The sequence below is a fragment of the Xenopus laevis genome, chromosome 4L (genome assembly GCF_017654675.1).
Source record: "Xenopus laevis strain J_2021 chromosome 4L, Xenopus_laevis_v10.1, whole genome shotgun sequence".
NCBI classification, from domain to species: Eukaryota; Metazoa; Chordata; class Amphibia; order Anura; family Pipidae; genus Xenopus; species Xenopus laevis.
In genome coordinates, this window is record NC_054377.1 from 40723396 (window position 1) to 40746718 (window position 23323).

General features: G+C 40.5%; 1 protein-coding gene across 1 annotated transcript in view; it reads left to right on the plus strand.

The window, feature by feature from the left end:
- LOC108714000 (N-terminal EF-hand calcium-binding protein 2) overlaps nucleotides 1-23323 on the plus strand; it is a 103246-nt gene that overhangs the window by 38211 nt on the left and 41712 nt on the right. Inside the window, exons 4-5 of the mRNA XM_018257808.2 lie at nucleotides 9000-9025; nucleotides 11743-11840. Of these exons, the coding sequence (XP_018113297.1) occupies nucleotides 9000-9025; nucleotides 11743-11840 (124 nt within the window). The remainder of the gene's footprint in view (nucleotides 1-8999; nucleotides 9026-11742; nucleotides 11841-23323) is intronic.

A 23323-nucleotide genomic window follows, 5' to 3' on the forward strand; every position in this document is an offset into this window, starting at 1 on the left:
TCGACAGGCGTGAATTTGCGGTGAATTCCCGTGATTCGCCGCTGGCGAATAAATTCACTAAACCGCCACAAAAATTCGCCAGTGAAAATTTGGCGACGTAAAAAAAAACGGACGTCAAAAACGATGCGCCGGCACCGTTTCATGAATTTATTGCCATTTCGCGGTACATTCGCAACTTTTTCGGCGAACCGAAACGCCCCAAATTCGCACATTACTATATATCTACCATCAGTTCTAAAAATATAGCAAGTCCAGTTCATTTCACTTATTAGTATAGATAAACCAAAACATAATATGCAGCATTTCTAGCCTATTTCTTTGTTAATTTTTTTTGTTCTTCTGTAACAGTCACAGTTTCAACCTGCATCTTTTTACTATTGATAGCCTATCAAAAAATAAGATACGTTTGTGCATTTGCTGCAATCAGTTCCTCATTTTCTATTTATAATTGCTGCTTTTAAATTTTGATGAAACTCTGATTTATGTGATCTACATTTCTTCACTTTATCTGTACTTTGCTCAGCAGATGCAGGTTTAACAGTAAAAATAGGATTGCAGATAAAATATAAGTGAAATGACCTGATTCCTTGATCTGTTAGTTGTGCTGGACTAAGTCCAGTTTAATCAGGGATTCAGAATTCAGCACTGTCTACTGAGTGCTCATTTTATGCAGTGTAATAACACTTATAGGCTGGCATTATTAAACTGCTGTCCGTGAATATGTTTGTGCAACAATAAACTTTCTGGGGATTGGAACAGGAAGCGAGAGTGATTTTTGATGTTATACAATGTTAATGGTAAAAACAGAATACTTTTAAGTCTCTCATGTCACATTGCACCTACTCTATGTAGCTTTTACAGTTAGCAATGAATGCTTGATAGTTTAGCTGTAAAACTATGTCTTGGCCTGTATGAGCTCTATCAGAATGTAGATGATAATGAATATCCCCATGTTTGTGTGTAGCAGAGGAATCAGATCCTGGTGGCACAGTGGGGTCCATCCTGGCAATCCGTTTCAAAATATATTTGTGAAAAACATCTTCTCAGTGTCCGACTGGGGGGTCTGGGCCCCCTGGGGTTGCAGCATTGGGGACCAACCCCCTGGACTTCTGCAACCCCCACTACCCCTCCGCCCCCTTGCCCCTGCCAGCATTTACCTTCTTTTTTTTGCTCTTCTCGCAGGAGGAGGTCAGGGAGTGCACAGTCTAATGTGGCCATAGGGAGTGGGAATGGTAAACCCAGTTTGATCCTGCATCTTCTTGTATGAAGCTTGAGTGGGTCCCGTAGGATTGGCATATATTTACCTAAGGCCACTGTTCGCAAACAGCTGTGCCTTCTCATATACTATAGCTGCAAAAGCAAAGCACCTATAGCTACTAAAGCATAAGTCTTAATAAGGTTCCAGTGGGATCCACACAGATCTGTAGACGTTTTGGTTTCTATGGTGATGGCATAGTGTAAATTCATCCAAAGGTATATTAACCTGCAGTTCTGGAACAGACCCCAGTCTCTCTCCCTTAACAAACAAACCAAATTAAATCTGATGAATAGGGTCCCATGTGTTTATTGCATTGTGTATTACAGCCTTTATCTGAATGCAGAGAGAAAACAAGCCCATGTATCTGTGCAATTTGTTAGCGGTTCTCTTAGCCCCACTGTGGAGTCTGCATATTCTAAACATGATGATGGATATACAGAAAAGAGAACATTGTAGTTGTTAGAATATATTATAAAGCACTCTTAATAAAAGTAATGTGCCAATTTAAAGTGGACCTGTCACCCCAACATAAAAAGCTGTATAATAAAGTTTTTTTTGAATTAAACACGAGATCCAAATTCTTTATTTTATGAAAGCATTCGTAGCTGTTGTAAACGCAATTAAAAAACAGCTGTCAATCAAATATTGTTTGCCCCTCCTCTATGCCTAAGGCATAGAGGCAGGGCAGGCAATTACTTTCACTTTCCATTCAGCGCTTACTAGATGTCACTGCTTTCCTCACATTCCCCCTCTCTCTTTCCCATTTAATTGTGAATTAATAACAGTGTCCACAAAATGGTGCCTGCCTGCTTGCTAAAATTATGAGTTCCCAGACCAAACAAAACAAGATTCAAATAATTTATATAGTGTAATTAAAGTTGTATTTTGCTTGACTAATGTCATAAAATAGTATTTGGAATAATTTTTTGGGCGACAGGTCCCCTTTAAGATTGTTGTACATGCTCATTATACCAAATGCATTCTACTGCCATCCCCAGGCCTCCTCCCAAACTTAATAACATGGGCTTTGAAAAAAGTTTACAATTATGTCCCCTGTATGCTCCCAAACCACATCCCACACCAGGCATAGAATGCAGAGATGTGCATTGCCATCATCTTGGCTGTGTTATTCTGGAAATGATGCAGGCAAGATGACGACTGCAAAGAATTATTCAGATTTTTGCATTGACCGTTTCTTATAACAGTTATGTGCAATTAGTTATGAGTTATGTAACTTTCTGTAACAAATAAACCACTACAGTTTAAGAGGTGAGAGGAGCAATATAATGTGCCATATAAATTTATTTGTCCTTTTAAGTGGACATATTGTATAAAAAACAATATTTTGCCAGTGCATTATACTTTTATAAATATAGAAGAAATGTATATATAAAAAATTATATATAAAAGTTGTGTGTGTGCTCAAACAGGACATTATTGAATTAGAGAGGGTACAGAGAACTGCAACTAAGCTGGTAAAAGGTATGGAAAATTTTAGCTATGAGATGGCCAAGTTGGGATTGTTCACACTGGAAAGTGAACAATGGAGGGTGATATGATAACTATGTATAAATATATAATATTATAAATATATAATAATCTCTCAAATGCTTTATTTACCAGTAGGTCTTTCCAGCTGACAAGTGGTCAGCCATTCCAATTAGAAGAAAGGAGGTTCTGTCTGAATATTTGGAAGGTGTTTTTTACAGTGAGAGTTGTAAAAATGTGGAATTCTCTCCCTGAATCTGTTGTGCTGGCTGTTACATTAGATACCTTTAAGGGCTAGTCCACACGGGGAGATAGCGACGCGTTTGCGGTCGCGGCGACAAAGCGCCGCGACAGTCGCCGCGACCGGCGCAGGCGACAGTTTTGTATGGGCGCCTATGTAAAAACGCCTGTGCTAACCACACGAGGCGATGCGCTTTTCAACAGTCGCCTGAAAAAGCCTGGCGAGGCATTTTCAGGCGACTGTTGAAAAGCGCATCGCCTCGTGTGGTTAGCACAGGCGTTTTTACATAGGCGCCCATACAAAACTGTCGCCTGCGCCGGTCGCGGCGACTGTCGCGGCGCTTTGTCGCCACGACCGCAAACGCGTCGCTATCTCCCCGTGTGGAATAGCCCTAAGAAGGGGTTTGATGGCTTTTTAGCAAAGGAGGGAATACAGAGTTATAAAAGATTGCTCGTAGTACAAGTTGATCCAGGGACTGGTCCGATTGCTATCTTGGAGTCAGGAAGGGTTTTTTCCCCCTCTGAGGCAAATTGGAGAGGCTTCACATGGGTTATTTGTCTTCCTCTGGATCAACTAGCAGATAGGCAGGTTATTTAGACTTAAAAGGTTAATATAGACTTAAAAGGTTGAACGAATTTTTTGGTTAGGATTTAGGTGTCCTTTAACAGGCTTGAAAAGAATAGTCACAAAATCGTCCAAGACATTGTGGGAATAAGAGTATTGGCTGGAGAAAAGCTGGATTTCTGCAAAACTGTTTCAGTTCCATTTACAAATCACTTTTTAAAATCACTGAAATATGCAGAGTTGCTTAGAAACATATTTCATGTAATGAATGTAAACATTTTTCATTATTTGGGTTGACATGCCCTGTACCACTCTTCATGCATGTCACTTGTCTGTTCCTATATTATTCCAGTGTGTAAGGGATGGAAGGAGCGCTTGTTACACAGGGCTATTTGACCTGGGCAGCCCCCCCCCCCCGATAATCTGAATATAATTCAAGAAGAAGAGTTGAATGGAGTTACACTTTCTCTTTTGTGTCACAGTAACACCGGGAGTAATATCCCGCGCCCCCCACTCCTATCATTAAAAGGTGATCACAGCAGTGTGTAGGGGGGTGTAGAGGCAAATGTTTGCCAGGTGGCTCATATTCCCCTCCTTGGTACCGAAACACCAAATGATTTTATCTATGTTTGCAAAATATATGATAGGTCTGGTTGCTGGCATGATGGGTGGACCGATAACTCCAGCAGAGTTCTGGTTGGCAATCATTCCCCAGTTGCTATTATGATTTTATCTATGTTTACAAAAAAATATGATATTTCTGGTTGCTGGCATGATGGGTGGACCGTTAACTAAAGTGGAGTTCTGGATGGCAGTCATTCCCCAGTTGCTATTATGATACGGTATTATCTATCTTTACATAAATATATGATGTTCAGTGGTGTTTGTATAAATAAAGCTGTGGCTGTTCATATCAATCCTGGACTTTGTGTGAATTCTATATATGACAGAGATGTACAGCTCATCATATATCTCTGCAGTTAACTGAAATCCAGTATATCTTTAATCTTCAGAGGGGTTTGATGCATTATGTCCTCTGACAACAGAACTGATCACACAGAGTTTAAAGAACCCCCTCTGCAGAGAACTTTAAACTGTTAAAGGATTGTCAGAAAGACCCCATCTAGAGAGAAGGGGTGGCTAAGAAATCCTGACTGTTTCCAGAGAATTCCGTGCATTAATATATAATGATTCCAATTATTCTTTTGGCTGCTTGGAGCAGTAATGGTAATTAAACTAATCATCCTGCATATTATGGATGGATTTCAGAGAACAACTGACATGAAACAGAACTCTGCTTCCCACACATACTATTGTTAACCCACGTATTCTCTGAGCATATGGCTGTAATGCTAACTCTATATTTATGCATATTTTATATCCATACTGGCTTTATTAGGGCCGGTAACACCAAAAAATTAAAATGATAACATATGAACATAGTAACCTAGCTTGAAAAAAGACATTGGCATGGCATTGGCATTGACATGGCATTGTGCCATTTTTAAGGCAAGTACCTGTAGGTGCATCAAAGTCCTGTGTGTAAATAATGCACAATATTGGGGTCATACCAGGGGGTGCCCTTGTGCAGTTCACCTACTGCCAGCACTTTATGAAGGTGCAGCTCTTTGGAGCTCAGTTAGTTACACCTCAGTGTACAGCAATAAAGAGAAGGAGAAAAGTGTCTTATATTTCATAAATGAGCCCCTCTCCCCATTTCTTTGCAGTGTATGTGCTGTAAGCTATTCTCTGTCTTATCCATCTTTTATTTACCATCTGTTGTCCCACCTACAATAGATCACACATGACCTGCACAGATAAGAGATAACTACTGTTTTTCAAATACCAATATCATACTTCCTTGAAATCTTCCTGAATAAACATGAATACATCCATATTTTGTGCAAGTGCAGTATCCCATAAAACAGGTAACCACTAAATGTTACCTGCTGATTGGTTGCTATAGGTTACTAGACCTGTAACAAATGTTGCACCTGTGCTACTGATCCTTAAGAACACTGTATTTATAAACAGTCAACATACCCACCACATGTATTTGTGCCTCCAAAATATTTTGCATCGCAACTTAGATTGGGTATTAATCAATAGGTACCCTTTAAAACCAATCATTACATCACCTCAAAACAGTCACAAGACTGCAGTAAATTTACTCTGAAGTTGTAAATCATAGATGCCAACCAACAAATACTGTAGCTGTTTTTTCAACTGCAATATGACTAACAAAAGCAAAATTCGTATGGGTTCCTATGGGTTACCCCTTTGGTGTAAAAAAATCAGCAGTACTTGCTCAGTATGCCTCTGGTGCATGGCAGACTATATCCCATCTAACTCTAGATGCACATACAATATCTCTCTGCTGTTAGGTATATACTGTAAGGACCCAAATAAGTTCAGTCCAAAGGGCAATTTCAGATGGTAAAACAGACTATGTATTGTTCAATTGTGAAAATCATCATCTCATTAAAGGGGATATATTATGTAAAAAAACAATAATGTACCAGTGCAATAAACTCTGCCAGATTTTGTAAAATGAACATGGTAATTAGCGGATGTGGCCACAAAAATGGGCATGATCAAAAAATTGCGCTGTGCTCCATGTGACAATTCTTTTTGTCCTTCTTTCTATTTCCAAAATGTTGGGAGGTATTGCTATATCATATGCATATATGGATTTTCTACAATACATTGGGGTTTAGTTTTTTAAAATATCTTTTTATTTATCTAATGTTTAGATTAAAAGCTGAAAGTATTATGCTATTCTGGTTTTCTTTTAAGTGCTTTTGTAGCCATTTTCATGTTCTGCCTGTAAAGAACCTATAGTATGATAGTTTCACTTGCCACAATCATCTGTATCTATTGCCAAAGCCCTGTTATTATATGATATGAATATAGTAATGTAAAGGACTAGGCGCAAATGTTACCAGTTGTGGCTGAGAGCCAGTATTGTAAAAATCCCTATCTTGGCTCAAAGCCATTGCAGAGAAGAGATCATGTAATGTTCTGTATAATATGCATGTTCTAGGCACTACTTCTTATCTCCAAACAGCTGATCTGCACAGGTCATGCCTAGTTATTCTAAAATTCCCCCATCACTGAGCACCAGGAAACTCTGCTTGGGTTTGTGAGGTGTGCGTTTTTTCCAAATTGGCTTAGTTATTCTAAAATACAAAAACTGTATAAAAACAACATTCCTTTTAAATACAGGGCTGTTATGTCTTTATTTATGGGACATTGTATTTGCTTCTCCAGTTAAATTAATTAATTAAATTAATATAAAATATTTCTTAGCATCAACTATATTTTGAAAAAAGAGATTTTAACCATATACAGTAGGTATGTAGATAGTTGCAAATGGCAGTCGTATGGAAAGTGATCAGCGTTATGTGGATGAAAGGGTGGAGAGGTGGATAAGAGTGTGTTTTGTGGCTAACAAATGGTTGAGATGAGCTAGATTGTGTGGAGGTGTACAATATTTATTTGTTTATTTTCAGCTGGTCAACTTTGTGAGATTTGTTTGGTATATCAATGTCATGCCAGTCTCTAAAAAACCTTAACCTGTTAGTGATTTTCTTTCAAGTGACCTTTTCAATTCCATGGACACTTTTTCACCTTATATGTCTCCTGACCTACCCTACTGTAAAAATGCCATTCCTGGTTCCAACCAACGAGGGAAATTAATATATATTATCAGTATCCATTGCAAATCCAGTTTAAAGCTGATACTAACTGTGGGAAAATGTCCCCAGTGTATTCCCTTTTTTTTAAAGAAAAAGCTATAGTTTGGCTTAATGGTGTTGTTAAGTAAAAAGTTGTTACCGTGTTAGCCAGGCAAAATGTTTAGTAACATTACTGCTATGATAACAATTATAAATCTTTTAGAAGATCCCTGTTTTCTAAGCAGTTTTTTTTTTACTTTTGTCTAAAGCACAGTTTTTTGAACAAATGCAGAGATGAGAATTTAATTCACTTTGCTTGTATGTTCTCCTTTGCATAATATGTGGGCGCTATTTAAATAAAGAATAATAACTTCCTGTGCCCAACAGGCCTCTGAATCTGTAAGAAGGATGGATGTCACCTTTCTTTTTTTTAAAATATTAGAGGCAGTTTTACAGAGATTAACATCTTCCCATTCCTGTTTGGTTATTGAATTACTGTAGGTGAGCAGTAGTTGTTGATATTCCCTAGTAGTGTCTATAGCACTTAAACAATCACAGGTTAAAATAGGTGCTAAAGGCTGGTATAAATCCATCTTCATAGTCATGGGAGAAGAGTGTCTTATACCTAGTGGACCAAAGATAATTTTGTCCATTTTATGTGGCATGTATAGTAGGGATGCACAGAATCCACATTTATGGGATTATGCCGGAACCCCGAATCCTTTGTGAAAGATTTGGGCGAATACTGAACTGAATCAGAATCTTAATTTGCATATGCAAATTATGGGCAGGGGGAGGAAAAAGAGAACTGAGTGAAAGACGTGATTTTAAGGATTTGGATTTGGTTCAGCCAGGAACAAGGATTTGCCCAAGTCTTGCTGACAGAGGCCAAAGCCTGGCTGAATAGTGAACCAAATCCTAGATTCAGTGCATCCCTACTGTATAGTATGAGCTGTTCTTTATTTAACCCATGTTTGTAATTGCCCCATAGGATTCTGCATTTCACATTCTCCACTGGAGAAAAACTGTATTTTTTAGACAAATATACAAGCAATTCCATATGTCAGTCTTAATCCACCTCACATCACCATGACTTGTGTAATTAAATTTGTGAGCGTCAGTGAGGACAGGTGAACATTCAGGTAATATCTCCCTGGTTCTTCTCTAATTGAAGTCTCTAGACAGAAATCCAATTATCTTTTCAATCCCTGACCTGTTCTTACTGTAATTGTTTTTGTGGCATGTTTGGGACCAGTAGACAGTTTTCTACTGTTAAAGCACTGTCTGACATCTCATTTTGTTGCTGCCGCTGCAGTATGGTTACCTTTATTGCTTTGCAGAATTGTATTTCTGCCAACTTGTAGAAAGAAATCTTTCTATGTCACTCTTGTTATGCACAATTATACACATTTAGAATCAAGTCTATGATGCGGGTCTTAATTAATCTGCCACATTCATCATAACAAAGCCATTAAGCATAATGCCTTGGCCTTTTAAACCCTATATCATATTGCAGGAAATGTCCCACTGCCTGCCAGCAATCATTTTTCACCCCAGGGCATTCAAGAAATGATGGGTTAGCCATTAATTTGTGGAATATCCTCTGAAATTGAAAGTAGTTTGGTACCGTTCAATACATTTTGCTTGAATTTTTTTAACTTTCTTCCTTGACCATTGGAATATGATATTTTAGTATGCAGAACTACTCAACTCTTTCCTTTTACTAATTTCTTTATCTGTTTCTTCTTTTCCTTGCTGCTCTGTCCTACAGTAATGTGGACACCAGGGAGCTTTGTGGTAAGTATCAGTTCTAGGGAAATCTAGGGATTGTAAAAAAGATTGTGTCCTATAAAAGATCATTTTAGCTGAATTGCACATGCACATTTAAAGGGGTAGTTCACCATCACATTATATTTTAATATATGATAGCATGTCCTTTTATTAGTAACTTTGCATTTTTGATTTATAGTTTTCGAATTATTTGCATTGCTTTTCAGCCTCTTTTCTTTAAAATGGGAGTCCATGACCCTGCTAGCCAAAAATCAGCTGCACTGTGATGCTGCAATTTTATTGGCGAGCTCCTAAACAAACAAAAAAAAGCCACAAAAAAATGAAAGCCAACTGCAATTTGTCTCAAAATAGAATTGGAAGTAATTCCTTTCCATTCATCATTGTTTTGCAATGACATCTACAATATACTTTTGGTATAACTGAAACTCTTTTGTTCATTTTATGGAAATCTGGTCTTGTTGGGTTAAACATCTAAGCAACTGTTGTTAGTGGAGAAACCACCCCCCCCCCACACACACACACACAAACCTCAGCCCACTCCACTGGCCTCTATCAAGTTCCCATCTTGCAATTAGGGTTGCCACCTTTTATGGAAAAAAATACCGGCCTTCCTATATATTTATCTTTTTTACCTATTAATAACATTGGGATCAACCATCATTTTTACCGGCCAAGGCCGGCAAAATCAAGTGGCAACCCTACCTGCAATGTCTGTTCTATTCAAAGGTTTTATAAAACTGCAGTGGAGTTCAAAATCATCTTCCTCTGTCTTCAGATCAACTTCTGTCAGTTGAAGGTAGGTCTGGAATCAGCTTCAGATGGTCATGCTCCTGCAAGGTCTATGTTGGCAGACTTACAGAAGAGGATTAAAAGATAAAGGAAGATGACTCTGCTGTTCAACTCTGCAGTTTTATGGCAAGTCTACACACAGGGAAGCTTTTGAATGCAATAGATGCTGGAGACAGAGGGATGGAGGTTTGGGGAAGGGTGAAATTCTTTAAATGCTGGTAGCATTTCACTAGTGACTCTTGTTTTAAAAACCATGTCAAGTGAAAATTTAATACAGTGAAAAGGAAGGTGGGCCAAAAATGCCATTAACCCACTTTAAATTTAGAAGTATTTCAGTGTAATTGTAGATTAAGGTATGTGTGTCAGCACCAAGGGGCCCAATTGTACTAGAGGCCACTGGCCTTTACAGGGGTGGTTCACTTTTAAGTTAACATTTAGTATGTCATAGAATGGCCAATTCTAAGCAGCTTATTAATTGATATTTATTATTTATTTTTAGTAGTTCTTTAATTATTTGCTGCCTTCTAAATCTTTCCAGCTTTCAAATGGGGATCACTGGCCCCATATAAAAACAAATGCTTTGAAAAGTTACACATTTATTGTTATTACTCATCTTTCTATTCAGGCCCTCTTCTATTCATATTCTAATCTCTTATTTAAATCATTATATGGTTGATAGGGTAATTTGGACCCTAGCAACAAGATTTCTAAGTTTACAAACTGGAGAACTGCTGAATAAAAAGCTAAAAAATAACTCAAAAACCACAAATAATAAAAAAATGAATACCAATTTTAAATTGTTGCAGAATATCACTCTGTACATCATACTAATAGTTAACTCAAAAGTGAACAACCCCTTTATGGGGTAAATTTATCAAAGAGTGAAGTTCCGCCACTAGAGTGAAATTCTGCAGCTCACAATCCATTTCTATGGGATTTTGAAAGGAATATTTTTCAATGGGTGAAAGTGAAAGTTCACCCTTTGATAAATACGCCTTTAAAAATCCCATAGAAATGAATGGTGGAATTTCAGTCTAGTGGCGGAACTTCACTATTAACTTCACTCTTTGATAAATATACCCCTAAGTGTGATGGCTCACCTTAAGTGAGAATCAGGCAAAAGTCTATGGAAAAAAGTCACAAGCATCGTGATGAAAAGGCAATGTTGATTGGTATAAGTGACTGAATGTGAATGGCTGACATCACTGGGCCAATATGGCTCAGTCACATCATTCTCTACAATATGTCCAATGACCTATGGTGACAAATTTCCACTACTCTCTGCACTTTGCTTCACACTTATTTAAACTGAAAAAAAAGCCCAGGCTACAACTTATTGCATTAGGCTCCTTTAAACACATACTGGTAGGTAAATCAGAATAATCCCCCAGTGTAAAATATCACAGAAACCTTAGTAAACAATGGTGTTTCTTTATTTGTTTCTTTCATATAGGAGAATTTTCCAAAATGTTTTCATTTCCACTTGATTCATATAGCTAAGAGGATAGACTTGCTCCCTGCCCCTCTCCCAAATTACCATATACTCACATTTTACACGTCTGTCATGTTGCTTTTCTTTTCTACACTGTGTGCTGTATCTTTATGCAGTAATGAAAACAAAATATTTGTGGCATTAAATCCGACCTATAATAAATAAAGAGCCAGCTGGATAAAGTAAAATCTACACCTAAGAATATCCGCCTCAGTCTTAAGCCTCATATACAGGCATACACACTTTTCCCATGGTAGCCAGATGGTGAGATTATGTGATTATAAGGGTAAAACAGAGAAGATTTCTCCCAAAAATGATTACTGTTTATTGTAGAGAGTTTGCAATATATAACCATCATAGACATTCCAAAAGTGGAAAGTCATTATTATTGATACAAGCCTATGCCATTTATATTAATAATGCCTATATACTTGTTTTAAAGATTACTTTGCCAATCACATGGGGGATTATGAAGATGTCCTTTCTTCCCTGGAAACACTCAACTTGTCCATACTAAAGGCTATGGACTATACAAAGAGGGTAAGCTCATTTTTTATGGCATCACAGGACATACAATTTATACAATCAGACCAATATAGACAGCAGTCTATGAGTCACATGAGGAAAAGCAGTAACAGTACAGTTTCTTAATAAGAAATTCCTGAGCATAGAAGCTAAGCCAATCAGTGGGAGATATAAAATGAAAATGTAAAACTCAGACATAGGAAAAATAATTCAAAGTGTTACTTTGGTATTGCTAATGTCATTTACTTTTTCAGTTTTGGTTTGGCAACATTGATGTGACTCTGAATATGTAGAACTGAGCAGCTGGACAGTATGGGTAGCCAGCAGGATATTTATTTAATTCACTGAACCTCCATATTATCTTGAGACTACAAGCCCGACTTATGAACAGTGGTTGGAGTGTTAGATGGAAAACAAGAGGAAATTGTGTCTGTATATAAACCAGGTCATGCCACTGTATGCATTAGCATCAGAAATGTAGGGCCTGGCTGCTTATGCCATAGTCATTAATTGTACGTAAGTCTCAAAAGAGAACCCTGCATTTAACCATTCCTATGACCACCTTTTTTTTGCCTGCATACTATTTTTTTATTCCTATATTGCATGCAAATAATAAGGGTTTAGCACGTATTTTTTACATATTTTCCTAACAAACAGCTGTAATGACATTTGCCAGAAAATAAAATGATGTTCAAATTACTTAGCAAATTTAGAAAAAAACTGTGTAACATTTCCATCCATGAGCATAGAACCTTACAATAGAGGGATGTTTATATTAGAAACCTCTTCTCTAACTAGGAGTAATGCTGTTAATGATGCTTTACACAGGAAGGGACGCCATTCACAACCACAAATGGAGCAACAAAAACACTATTTACTGAATATGTGATTTAACAACCAAATGATAATTTGAAACCACAGTGTTGGACAACCTGCAAATTTCAGCTCACAATATTTTTCTGATAAGGAACGCTACATTGGGAGAGACGCTGATTTAAAGACACATAATTCTAAAATGTAACTACTAAATTATGCTAAGTATCTCTTTAATGGTGTGTCTTTGCATAGGCTATGACTAAAAAGATTGTCTTACTTATGATAATACATTCAGTATTTGTTTATATCTGCTTCCAGCTGGCCACAACAGTGACACAACAAACAATAGAACATAAAGCTAATGAAAAATTTGTAATACATTAGACATAATACTTCTATCAGATAAATGCAGTAGAAAAAAACGCAAAATCAAACTATAGTGGGTTTTTAATTACTAAACATGTATACTATTTTAGACAATATGATTTTCAGTTTGGTCAGAAAATTGGACTGGGTTCTTCCTCCAGGGTATGCACAGAAGAAATGTTTGCAGTTTATTTCAACTTTCCTTTCGTTATTTTTTTAGATCCTCCTGGAATTAGGTTATATAATTTTGCATGATGTAGCAGTCCCAGGGCTAAGACTAACAAACTAGCACATTTCCCTTTTGTTGTTACTCATGAAATCACTTTGAGGTGTGCAAAGTCAGCAGGTCTCCTGGTGACATACAGTAAATGAGCTCTGAGTATATGGGTCCTGTTAATGTGGGGGCTGCTGAAATTGTAATATGTGTAATAGGATGCTGAGAATTGACTCCTTTGAAGATCGCATTGGCATACAGCACAGGGTCAATGGCTACATCAATTGCCGGACCCAAGTTGTGATTTATTGTCTTGAATGCCCTTGCCAGAAAAAATATATTGGGATGACGACTCAGATGCTAAAACAGAGGTTACAGCAACATTGTAGCACAATAAGAACAGCTGGGAACCTAACTAAAAACGATAAAACACTATCAACAGTAGCCCACCATTTTCTAAAATGTCATAATATGAACCCGGCACTTTTAACATTTTGGGCTTTAGAAAAAATCAACTTGGGGATCCGCAAAGGAGATCTTGAGCAAGCTCTCCTCAAACATGAAAGTTATTGGATCTTCAACTAGACACTATTTCCCCAAAAGGAATAAATAAAAATAACTTGTACACTGCTTTCATATAGGCACTGAGATTTCCAGGCTTGTAATATATAAGCATTTAAACTCTTAATCTTTCCCCCATGATTCTCAGCTCTCTCAAGTTTTTATTACTATAAGATATGTGGGTTTCACAATTTAATTTAAATTTTATACAATTGATTTTAATTTTATTTACAAATAAATATGTTTTTAAAAAAACTGTAATTTATTAAGTTTTTGAGTTAATTATGGATGAATTGGTGGTGTGATATAAATTTCAAGCTATATAGAAATTAATTAATTATATTTATTTCTATAAGCTACTGAGGCTGATTTACCTCCCAGCACATATTGCACTAGCACTTTTTGTGGTATCCAATTCTTTGTATCCAATTCTTTGCTTGTATCTAGGGGCTGACAAAACTCTCATCTCCTATGCATTACTTAAGAGATTTGTCCAGGTTACTTGTTAAACCATCCAATTTACAAGTTTCTTGCATTACCCTATCGGGTATTCAGTGCAGCTTCAAAACATTTTGGTGCCATTCCTTTTAGCATTGTGGTCCTTTGCAAACCTCAAAGACTATGTCCATAAATATAAAGTAAATCGTCTATTATGCTCATTCTTGTTGCATTAAAGCATGCAATACCCTTAAACCATTGGCATATTTCTCTTTGTGGATGTTTGTAGACAGTTAGACTCTGTCTTTCCTTTTCATCATTTTCCATTTCTGTTTTCTCTTTTTCTATCCATCTAGAGTGCTTTTCCTATACCAAATCCCTATGCTTGTCTTGTTGCTCAGATTGAACTTAATATGAATGTGATTCAGTAGATGAGACAAAGAAATAAAGAGAGAGAATGCTGTCTGTGGCAGGAAGAGCGATTGTGTGGTACTCAAAGTCTATGCCATTCTCAAGATTGACACATTCTTTGAATTATATTTGCAGATGCAACAATAGGGAATAACTTATAATGGCAAACATATGCCATTAGCTGAGATGTAAAGGAAAACTGATTCCTAAAATAGCAATTCACTGTAGCTGATATCAACTTCATTTTAAATATTGAGAAATACACTATGCAAGATCATAGTGACTATGGATCCTTCTGAATATATCACAGATCAGCAAGAGGGGTGATCATAGATGTGATGACTTATGCATTTGGTAGTTTTTGAGAATTGTATATAGCCCTATGGAGTGTTTAAATCTATCATAAACCAGTTACTGCTGTTATTATAGGTAGCTGCACATTTGTAATAACATCATTTAAACCTGATATACATCAATGTTTTGGATTATCTTGTCAATTTTACTACATATAGAATGTTTATTTAAAGGAGAACTAAACCCTAAAAATAAATTCGGCAAAAAATGCCATATTTTATATACTGAATTTATTGCACCGGCATAAAGTTTCAGCTTCTCAAAAGCCGCAATGATCCAGAACATCAAACTTGTCACAGGGGGTCACCATCTTGGAAAGTGTCTGCGACACTCACATGCTCAGTGGGCTTTGAGCAGCTAAGTTTAGGGGTCGTCTCAAATTATAAAACAGAGTTTGGCCTGTAATATAAGCTGATGCTACAAGGCTTAATACTAAAGCCTGATGCTAGTTGCACTGGTTACTATGCTGCCATGTAGTAATTATCGGTATTAATTATTAATCAGCCTTATATTGTAACATTTATATTCTATATTTACTGTATTTTCTGAGTCTGTCCCTAAGCTCAGTAACTGACAGCAGCACAGAGCATGTGCAGTCAATCAGCAGAAAAGAAGTTGGGGAGCTACTGGGGCATCTTTGGAGGCACAGATCTTCCCTGCTAAAGGGCTGTGGTTTTCATGGTCTGGTATAGCCCAAAACATAATGTACAGCATTCCTAACCAACTTCTTTAGTTAAGCTTTATTTCTCCTTTAAAGGGGTGGTTCACCTTTATGCTGGATTTTAGTATGCCATTTAAATCATGCTCTGTAAGGCTACACATAGTACATAGTAAGTTAGGTTAAAAAAAAGACATATGTCCATCAAGGTCAGCCTTTTAAGTCTATATATAACCTGCCTAACTGCAAGTTGATACAGACCAGTCCCTGGATCAATTTGTTCTATGAGCTATCTTTCATAACCCTGTATTCCCTCATTTGCTAAAAAGCCATCCAGCCCCTTCTTAAAGATATCTAATGTATCTGCCATTACCACTATTCAGGAAGAGAATTCCACATCTTGACAGCTCTCACTGTAAAAAAATCCTTCACAATATTTACCCGGATTGCTCGAACTTCCTATCTTCTGATCAGAATGAGTGCCCTCTTGTGAGCTGGAAGGACCTATTGGTAAATAAAGTATTAGAGAGATTATTATACAATCCCACAATAGATTATACCTAGTTATCATATCCCCTCTTGAGCACCTCTTATCTAATTTGAACAACCCCAACTTTGCCAATCTTTAGCTGAAATTTTCCATACCTTTTACCAGCTTAGTTGCCCTTCTCTGGACCCTCTCTAATTCAATAATGTCCTGTTTGAGTGCTGGAGACCAAAATTGTATGGCATATTCTAGATGAGGCCTTACGAGTGCTCTGTACAGTGGAAGAATAACCTCCTCCTCCTACGAATCTGTGCCCCTTTTGATACAGCTCATGACCTTGTTTGCACTTGAAGCTGCTGAATGGCATGGTTTGCTACAGCCAAGTTTATTATCTACAAGGACTTCAAGCTCCTTTTCCATTATGGATTTGCCTAGTGCAGTTTTATTAAGAGTATACAGTAAGTGGCTTGCATATTTTTACATCCCATCTGCATGACTTTACATTTATCAATATTGAATCTCATCTGCCACTTAGCCGACCAAATTGCCAGTTTGTCAAAATCCTGCTGCAAGGATGTTGCATCCTGGATGAAATTAATTGGACTGCATAGTTTTGTGTCATCCGCAAACTGTAATGGAATCTACTTCTGGTCTTCAAGATGGCGTCCAAGATGGCGTCCAAGATGGCGACCGTCTGCCTCACCACATGGCTCCTGCTGGGCACAGGTCTATGACCTCACCTTGTTCCCACTCCAGGATTGGTCGTCGGCGACGGAACGGACGCCGGCGTCAGAATCGGGCGCCGGCGTCGAGACGTCAACGTGAGGACGCTGGCGTCTGCGTCTGACGCAAGCGCGTCAAAATTTGGCGCCAACTCAGAGACTATTTAAACGTACTTCCCCTGCCAATCCTTGCCCAACTATAGGTTCCTGCTACTGAGTTCCTGGGTGTTATTATCTATTTGATTCCTGTGTACCGATTCCTGCCTGTTCTTCGATTTTGCTTGTCTTCTGCCTGGTCTGACCTTTTGCCTGTATTTTTGACGATTCTTTGGATAAACCCTTTTGTACCTCGAACCTGGTCTGGTCTCCTCTTTGGTCTACACTATTACTGTGCCTTCGGGCCCGTTACAGTATAGTTGGGCCATGGACCCTTCGGAGGAGACTCCAGCTCCACCTGATGTCGGTGGCGCTATCCGCGGTTTGGCTTCCCGCATGCAGTCATACGAAGCCCAGCAGTCACACTTCGGTCAGGCTCTGGAAGCTATCCTAGACAAGTTGTCGGCATTGTCACCTGTGGCCCCGGTCCCTGTGGCCGTTCCTGCAAGCCCACTTCAGCCTTCGGAACCTCGCATTCCTGCACCTCCCCTCTACAGCGGTGATCCTGATGCGTGCAGAGGTTTCATCAACCAGTGCGAGATCCAGTTTGCCCTGCTGCCAGGTCAGTTTGCATCCGAACAAGCTAAAGTGGGGTACATGATTACTCGCCTGCAGGGGAAGGCTTTGGAGTGGGCATCACCTCTGTGGGAGAAGAGGGACCCTTTGATTGACAACGCCAGTGCCTTCATCCGTGAACTTCGGGTTGTCTTTGATGCCCCTGGCCGAGCTACGGCATCCTCTGCTCGCCTGTTTCAGATTCAGCAAGGCACTCGCTCTGTTCCAGAGTACGCTATTGAGTTCCGCACCCTAGTGGCGGAGACCACCTGGAACAATGATGGGTACCATGCAGCCTTCTACAACGGCCTAGCCATGCGGATCAAAAACGACTTAGTCTCCCGGGAAATTCCTTCTCGGTGGGAGGATCTGGTGGCGCTGGCTATAAAAGTTGACACCCGACAGAGGGAATTTCAACTCGAGCTCGACAGAGAGCGTTTGAAGAAGTTTCCCCGGTTCCAACCCACCTTGGCTCCTCGCTTCCAGAGACCCCTACTCTTCAATCCGGCTTCTGCTTTCCCCTCTCCTACTCCTGCGGCTTCTGCTCCCTCTGTTCCATCTACTGAGGAACCCATGCAGATTGGACGGGCTCGTCTTTCCGAACAGGAGAAGCTACGGAGAAGGGCTGCCGGCCTATGCCTGTATTGTGGGGGCAAATCGCACTTCGCCCATGAGTGTCCTGTGAAGCCGGGAAACGCCAGCACCTAGGTAGGTTTGGGGAGACCTATCTGGGTGGTGTTTGTCATTCTCCCCAACCCTCTACTCAACGTTTCCTTCTTCCGGCACAGATCCAATTCGGTTCCCAGAAGATCCCAGTGCAAGCTTTCCTGGACTCTGGTGCTGCCGGAAATTTCATGGACAGAGTTTTTGCTGCTCGTTATGCGGTCCCCCTACAACCCTTGGCCTCTCCTCTGCGAGTCTTAGCTATTGATGACCGCCCTCTGTCTTCGGCCATTATTTCTCAAACCACCGCTGAACTTTCCCTTAGAGTGGGCACCATGCATCTGGAGAGATTGGCCTTTCTACTCATTGACTGCCCTTCAACTCCACTCGTTTTGGGGCTCCCCTGGTTGTGCACCCATAATCCAGTCATTGACTGGTCCTCCACTCAAGTCTCCCGCTGGAGCCCCTACTGCCAACGGAACTGTTTGCCTGCTGTACCCCTTATCAAAGTTTCTTCTGTTTCTTCCAAGTTGTTCCTTCCTTCCACCTATCAAGATTTTGCTGATGTCTTCAACAAGGGCTCAGCAGAGACCCTTCCTCCTCATCGACCCTATCACTGTCCGGTCGAACTTCTTCCTGGTTCCATGCCTCCCCGGGGTCGCACCTATCCTCTTTCCCCCTCTGAGACGGCTGCCATGAAGACCTACATTCGGGAGAATCTCCAAAGATGCTTCATCCGCCCTTCTTCCTCCCCTGCTGGTGCTGGATTTTTCTTTGTCGAAAAGAAGGACGGGGGTCTGCGACCATGCATCGACTATAGGGGGTTAAACAAAATCACCATTAAAAACCGTTACCCTCTCCCCCTAATCTCCGAACTCTTCGATCAGTTAAGAGGGGCCAAGATCTTCACCAAGCTGGATCTTCGGGGTGCCTATAACCTCATTAGAGTTCGTGAAGGGGATGAATGGAAGACCGCCTTCAATACCCGAGATGGGCATTATGAATATCTAGTCATGCCATTTGGACTATGTAATGCCCCCGCGGTCTTCCAAGAGTTCGTGAATGATATATTCAGAGACCTGTTGGGGCAAAGTGTTGTTGTCTATCTGGATGACATTCTTGTCTTTTCCAAAAATCTCCACGAGCATCGCTCCCAAGTGAAGGAAGTTCTTCTTCGTCTAAGAAAGAATAATCTCTTCGCTAAATTGGAAAAGTGTTAGTTTGAAGTGTCCTCCATCCCTTTTCTTGGGTACATCATCTCCCAGCAGGGTTTCGAGATGGATCCAGCCAAGGTTTCTGCAATTCTTGATTGGCCCCTCCCCACAAGTGTCAAGGCTATCCAGAGATTTATTGGCTTTGCCAATTATTACAGACAATTTATTAAAGGCTTCTCTTCCAAGATCTCTCCTATCCTGGCCCTCATCCGCAAAGGGGGTAAACCACAGCACTGGCCTCCTCTTGCCCTGGAAGCCTTTGAATCCCTGAAAACTGCCTTTTCTTCTGCACCTATTCTCAGACACCCTGATCTTCTTCTTCCCTTCTTCCTCGAAGTCGACGCCTCAGATGTGGGAGCTGGAGCTGTCTTGTCACAGAGATCATCCTTGGACGGGAAGTTACATCCCTGTGCATTCTTCTCTAAGAAGTTTTCCTCCTCCGAGCAGAACTACGATGTGGGGAATCGTGAGTTATTGGCAGTGAAACTCGCCCTGGAGGAGTGGAGACATTTACTGGAAGGATCCTCCATTCCCGTGACCATCTTTACAGACCATAAGAACCTTGAATTTATCCAGTCCCTCAAACGTTTGAATCCTCGACAAGCCAGATGGTCACTGTTCTTCTCCCGTTTTAACTTCGTCATCACCTTTCGTCCTGGCTCTAGAAATAGAAAGGCTGATGCTTTGTCTAGAAGTTTTGTTCCTGAAGTTCCCTGCTCCGAAGATCCTGAACCCATTGTGCCTTCCTCCAAGATCATCGCTGCCCTATTTCCCTCCTTGGCCTCGCAAATCTTTTCCGCCCAGGCTTCCGCCCCTGACAATATTCCTCTAGGGGTTGCCTTTGTTCCACCTGATTGTCGCCAGTCTATTCTATCCCAGGCTCACAGTTCTAAACTGGCCGGCCATCCCGGAGTGGAGAAGACCACTGAACTCCTTTCTCGCCTGGTATGGTGGCCATCCATGAGAAAGGATGTCAAAGACTTTGTTTCTTCTTGTACCATCTGTGCCATTTCCAAGTCTGGACATTCTCCTCCCAAAGGACTCCTTCTTCCATTACCCATTCCATCTCGTCCTTGGACTCATCTTGCCATGGATTTTATTGTAGACCTGCCTGTCTCCTCCGGTCACACTGTTATCTGGGTTGTCGTTGACAGGTTCAGTAAAATGGCTCATTTCATTCCCCTTCGCAAGCTTCCCTCTGCTCCTGAACTTTCCAAGCTTTTCATCCAACATATTTTTCGTCTCCATGGGTTTCCTGCCGAGATCGTCTCTGACCGTGGCTCACAATTCGTATCCAGATTCTGGAGATCCTTGTGCAAAGCTCTCAACATTTCTTTACAATTCTCTTCTGCCTATCACCCACAGTCCAATGGAGCCGCTGAGAGAGTGAACCAGGCTTTGGAACAGTTTCTTCGCTGTCATGTTTCCCTGTGCCAAGACGACTGGTCAGATCTCCTTCCCTGGGCCGAGTTCGCCCATAATAACGCCTTGCATTCTTCCTCGCATCGGTCCCCTTTCTTCTGTGTCTACGGTCAGAACCCATTGGCATTTCCTCAGGATCTTCTCCTCACCAATGTTCCTGCCGCCAACGATCAGGCTGCCCACATGATGGCTATCTGGGCCGCTGTTGCCTCTAATCTGCAGAAGAGCTCTCTGGTCCAGAAGAGGTTTGCCGACAAGAAAAGGATTTCCGCTCCACCCTATGCTCCTGGTGACAAAGTTTGGCTTTCCACCCGTAACATCCGCCTGAAGATTCCTACCCCAAAACTTGGCCCCAGATTCATCGGTCCCTTTCCTGTCATTGAAATCATCAATCCGGTGGCGGTTCGTCTTCAACTCCCTCCAGAGATGCGGATCCCGAATGCCTTCCATGTCTCTCTCCTTAAACCTGCTGTGTCTTTTTCTTCTTCTTCTCCCCCAGCTCCAGTCCTGGTTGACGATCACCAGGAATTCGAGGTGAAGAGGATTTTGGACTCTCGTCTTTCCAGGGGCACTCTTCAATATCTCATCGAGTGGAAGGGGTTCGGTCCCGAGGAGTGCTCCTGGGTCAGGAGCTCAGATGTCCATGCGCCCATCTTGGTTCGCAGATTCCATAAGCTTTTCCCTCTCTCCCCTAGACTCGGTGGTCCTGAGGCCCCCCCTAAGGAGGGGGGTACTGTAATGGAATCTACTTCTGGTCTTCAAGATGACGTCCAAGATGGCGTCCAAGATGGCGACCGTCTGCCTCACCACATGGCTCCTGCTGGGCACAGGTCTATGACCTCACCTTGTTCCCACTCCAGGATTGGTCGTCGGCGACGGAACGGACGCCGGCGTCAGAATCGGGTGCCGGCGTCGAGACGTCAACGTGAGGACGCTGGCGTCTGCGTCTGACGCAAGCGCGTCAAAATTTGGCGCCAACTCAGAGACTATTTAAACGTACTTCCCCTGCCAATCCTTGCCCAACTATAGGTTCCTGCTACTGAGTTCCTGGGTGTTATTATCTATTTGATTCCTGTGTACCGATTCCTGCCTGTTCTTCGATTTTGCTTGTCTTCTGCCTGGTCTGACCTTTTGCCTGTATTTTTGACGATTCTTTGGATAAACCCTTTTGTACCTCGAACCTGGTCTGGTCTCCTCTTTGGTCTACACTATTACTGTGCCTTCGGGCCCGTTACACAAACACTGATATATTACTTAGAATACCTTCCCCTAAGTCATGAATGAACAAGTTTTTGTGCTGAACTGATAAAAATTTTAAAAAAAACAACAACAAAAAAACTCTACAATAGTTTATATAAACAAGCTGCTGTGTAGCCATGGGGGCCGACATTCAGTCACAGGAGACACAGTAGATAATTCTGAAGAATCCCATTGTATACTACAGAGCTTATCCATTGTGTATCCTGTGCCTTTTCTTCTTTTTCAGTTTTAAATGGCTGCCCCCATCGCTACACAGCAACTTGTTTATATGAACTATTGTAGAGTTTCTGAAGCAAACACACCAGTTTTAGCAGTGCAGAAAAAGTTTTAAAAACTTTTATTTTTTTGTGTTACTGTTCCTTTAAGCCCAGCAGATCTTAGTTTAAAAAAAATGTAGTTTGTGGGGCACTTTATCAAACACTTTGGTAAAATCCAAATAGATCGCATCTACTGCTCCCCCGCTGTCCAGCATATTACATACCTCATCATAAAAAGCAATCAAATTTGTCTGACATGACCTATCCTTCATAAAGCCATGCTGATTGCTGCTCATAATGCCATTCACTAGGACAAAATTTTGAATGTGATCCCTTAAATAGCCTTCAAATAATTTGCTCACCACAATGTCTAACTTACCGGCCTTGTATTTGAAAAACACACATTTAATACTGGAACCAATGTGAGAATTTTGTAAACACAACATGCGGTCATCCCTGTCCTTAAAGGAACAGTTCAGTGTAAAAATAAAAACTGGGCAAATAGATAGGTTGTGCAAAATAATAAAAAGTGTTTCTAACATAGTTAGCCAAAAATTTAATCTGTAAAAGCTGGAGTCACTGGATGTCTAACATAATAGCCAGAACACTACATCTTGCTTTCAACTCCCTAATTCTGAGTTAGTCAGCGACTTTAAGGGGGGCCACATGGGACCTAACTGTTCAGTGAGTTTGCAATTGATGCTTAGCATTCAGCTGAGCAAACAGTTATGACCCATGTGGCCCCCCTCAAGTCTCTGATTGGTTACTGACTGTTAAAAGGAAAGGAAAGGTTGTGGAAGCACTCCATGGCTTAATAAAAATGTACTAAAATACAATAGAAGTGCTACTGATCTGGCCAAATTAACTACAGACATAGAGAAAAAGAGGAAAAATTGATCAATGCACATTCCCTGGTCCCCTGTCATATCAGTAATCTATGCAGA